This window comes from Trypanosoma grayi (assembly GCF_000691245.1).
Source record: "Trypanosoma grayi strain ANR4 Tgr_960_V1, whole genome shotgun sequence".
In the NCBI taxonomy this organism is placed as follows: Eukaryota; Euglenozoa; class Kinetoplastea; order Trypanosomatida; family Trypanosomatidae; genus Trypanosoma; species Trypanosoma grayi.
The window spans coordinates 1-3099 of NW_008826579.1; the positions used below are offsets into that span (position 1 = coordinate 1).

Genomic DNA, 3099 nt, shown 5'->3' on the forward strand with positions numbered 1-3099 from the left:
GTCTTATCGCAACACGCGTCGCGGCGGGTGGCAGAGGGCGTGCATTGCATGCGGGGCGGGACCTCCACACACGGGGAGGCACGCGGTGCACACATTCGCACAGCCGCAATCACATATGAAGGAAGAGGTAAGGAATCCACAAGAACACAAAGAAAAAGAAAAAAAAACGAATGAGCAAAAAATGAAAACAAAATCCGCCACGGCAAGAAAATACGTGGATGGGTGAGGATTGAGATGCAAAGGGAGAGACGGGGTCGCAGCTGCACACGTACTATAGGGAAGGGGCGAGGGGGCGGTCCATCATCGGATGCCCACATCACATTTATTGTCTCTGCGAAACACGCCGCCTCTCTGCGATTGTATCACACAAGCGGAGAGTGACGCAATGAATGAAGGAAGCGCATATCAGCACGCGGAAAGAGGCGAGGCGAGGAAAGCAAGAAAAAAAGGGGAAGAGAGGGTAAAAAGAGAAGAAAGGACAGAGAGGCGGTAGAAGGGTGCGTGTATGTGTGTTGCTTTTCACTGTTTCACCTTCCACGTGTACGCCGAGGTGCCGCGTTATGGCTCGTTAGGACACATTGCAGGATCAAAACACGACAGTCCTCCCTCCCCTCCCTGTTGTATTAGATGCCGTCTTTCGGGTTCTGTGTCTGTGTCTGTGTCTGCATGAGAGGCACCATTGCTTCTGTGCTTCTTGTTCTTTGCTCTACCGTAGTGAATCAGTGGTTGCGTCCGCGAAGACAACATGCAGCTCGCGGTGAAACAGGAGTCATACCGCATGGAGGTCCTCATGAGTCGCACTCAGTCGGAGTGCTTCAACTTGTGCTGCAAGGATCTCAGAAGCAGTGCGCTCACGATGGACGAGGTGCACTGCGTTGACCGCTGCTCCTGGCGATACCTGCAGACCAATGGCATCATTGCCAACGCTGTCGATCGGGGGTCGGATGGTGGCGGGAAACTCAAGTTTTAAAACGAAAAGGTGAGAAGAAAGAATGAAAGAGGGGAAAAATACATATGTTCTTCGACGCCTGTGTGTGTATTCTGTGCGTGGGACACGACGATGAGTTAGTTTCTCTTGTTGTGCGTTTAAATCTCTGCACACAGGGGCACACAAACTCACACACACGTGCAAAGGCGTGTGTAGCCTAACGGCTAATCACGAGGACAACCGCAGCTGGTGCGGTTGTACACATACCTCTATTTATCTATATATATATATATATATAATATGTGTATGACAAGTGAAATAATACCCTGCATACTTGGTGGTGTGGGGCGTACAGTGCAGCGTGAAGGGTTGCCTTCTCTCTGTCCCTCCTTTGAATCTGCGGATGAAAGTAACTGCCACGTAGAAACACAACCCCCCTCACGTTGACAAGCAAAGTCAGAATGCGGTCGTCACGTAACGCGCTGCTGCTGCTGCTGCTGCTGCTTGCGTCCTGTTTGTTTGTGGCAACTCCTGCGTTTGCGGAGGACGCTGCCGTGGCTGAGGAAGACGCCGCTGTTGTGCCGGAGGAGGAGGAGGACGACGCGTCCGACAGCACCGGCAGACGCCACCTGGACACCGCGCGCGTCATCTTTCCGGACAGCCCGATGGTCACGGTGCCGACGCTGCCGGCTGGCTCGAAGACGGCGGCACTCATCGCGTACCGCAACAACCAGATGGGACACACGCACACCGTCATCCTCGTCGCCGGATACCTCACCCCGCTCAACGTGTACGAGCACGTGGTGCAGAACTTCTCCATTGTGCGCCATGCCCGCCCCGTGCGGCCGGCGGAGACGACGAGCTTCCAGTATAGCTTCACCCCCGACGCGCAACTGGAGCCGAATGAGTACAACCTCATACTCGGCCTCTACTACAGCGACGATGCCACGAACAACACGTACTTCATCACTGCCTTCAACGGCACCGTGACGGTCGAAGAGGCGCTGGGGACGGATCCAAAGACGGTCCTCACGTACCTGACACTGCTCGGCCTTCTCGGCGGCGGGGCGTACCTGCTGGCGTCAAAGGTGGGGCTCGTTGCGGTCTTGAAGGCGCGGCGCCACGGCGGTTCTGCCCGGCGGCGCGTGGAGATCGGCACCAACGGCGACGGCTACGACCCCGACTACGTCAGCGAGGAGCACCACAGGTACAAGGAGGCGGTGCTACAGCGCCACGCCTCCTCCTCGCCGTCCAAGAAAAAGAAGCAGGTGTAACTGTAGGTATATGCATTGTTGTGTGCGGCAGCACGAAAGGCTTCTGGTACTGCTGCTGCTGGTGGTGCTGCTGCTTCTCCCGCCCTCTGTGTGTCTGAGTGTGTGAGTGTGCGTGGTGGAAGGAGCAAGTAGGGAAAATGAACGAAAAAAAAATGAAAGAACGGAATGAATCGGCAAGATAGTCTGAGTGGGTTAGTGTGTGCGTGTGTCAGTATGCTGAGAGTGGGAGGAATTAACAAGGAGGAGGAAGTGGGTAAGTAGGATGTACTTTCTGCAGCCACCCACGCCTTTCGCCTTGATGCCGCCAAGCTCTACCTCGCTTCGTACAAAGTGAGTGACACCGCACAAATCTTGGGCGCCCAATCAACGCAACCGTTTAATGCAAGAAAAAGAAACAAAGAAATATATATATATATATATATATTGAGAGAGTGAGGAAGGGAAAGAGAGAGGGAAGGGGGGAGGAGGGGGTCTCTCCGACATTGGAGGAGCCAAGAAGAAAGAGGTATCTTACAGCCCCTGTGCACTGTTAATAAAATGCGTGCTCGTTGAAGCGGCTGCATGCAAGAAGGAAGCAGAACGAATGCGGGAAATCAACGAAGCCGCGCACGCACGTCATCATGGCAGGTGCTGTGTGTGTATGCAGTGACTCCTGTGGCTGCTGGGCGGCATATCCGTACATTTCGGTCTTGAAAAAAGAGAAGAAAAACAACAACAACAACAACAAAAGAAGAGCAATGTGGTCGGGTACAAGACAACCACCACACAGATGCAAACACTGTGTGGCACGCGCGGAGATATGCTGCTGCTTGTGCATCAATCAATCGTTTTCTTGTTTCTCTTTCATCACGGATTTTCCTCGTTTGCCCTTCAAGGACGCACACACACACACACAGA

The 3099-nt window shown here is 53.8% G+C and overlaps 2 protein-coding genes across 2 annotated transcripts; both read left to right on the forward strand.

Moving 5' to 3' along the window:
- Positions 1-745: 745 nt before the first annotated feature.
- On the forward strand, positions 746-970 carry DQ04_09601000 (hypothetical protein; the record flags this gene model as incomplete). The annotated part of the gene is made up of 1 exon (XM_009315989.1): positions 746-970. One exon carries the CDS (start codon positions 746-748, stop codon positions 968-970), a length of 225 nt encoding a protein of 74 aa, XP_009314264.1.
- A 419-nt stretch (positions 971-1389) lies between these two features.
- DQ04_09601010 (translocon-associated protein subunit alpha) lies at positions 1390-2202 on the forward strand (the record flags this gene model as incomplete). The annotated part of the gene is made up of 1 exon (XM_009315990.1): positions 1390-2202. The coding sequence occupies one exon, from the start codon at positions 1390-1392 to the stop codon at positions 2200-2202; it is 813 nt and encodes a 270-aa protein (XP_009314265.1).
- Positions 2203-3099: the final 897 nt, after the last annotated feature.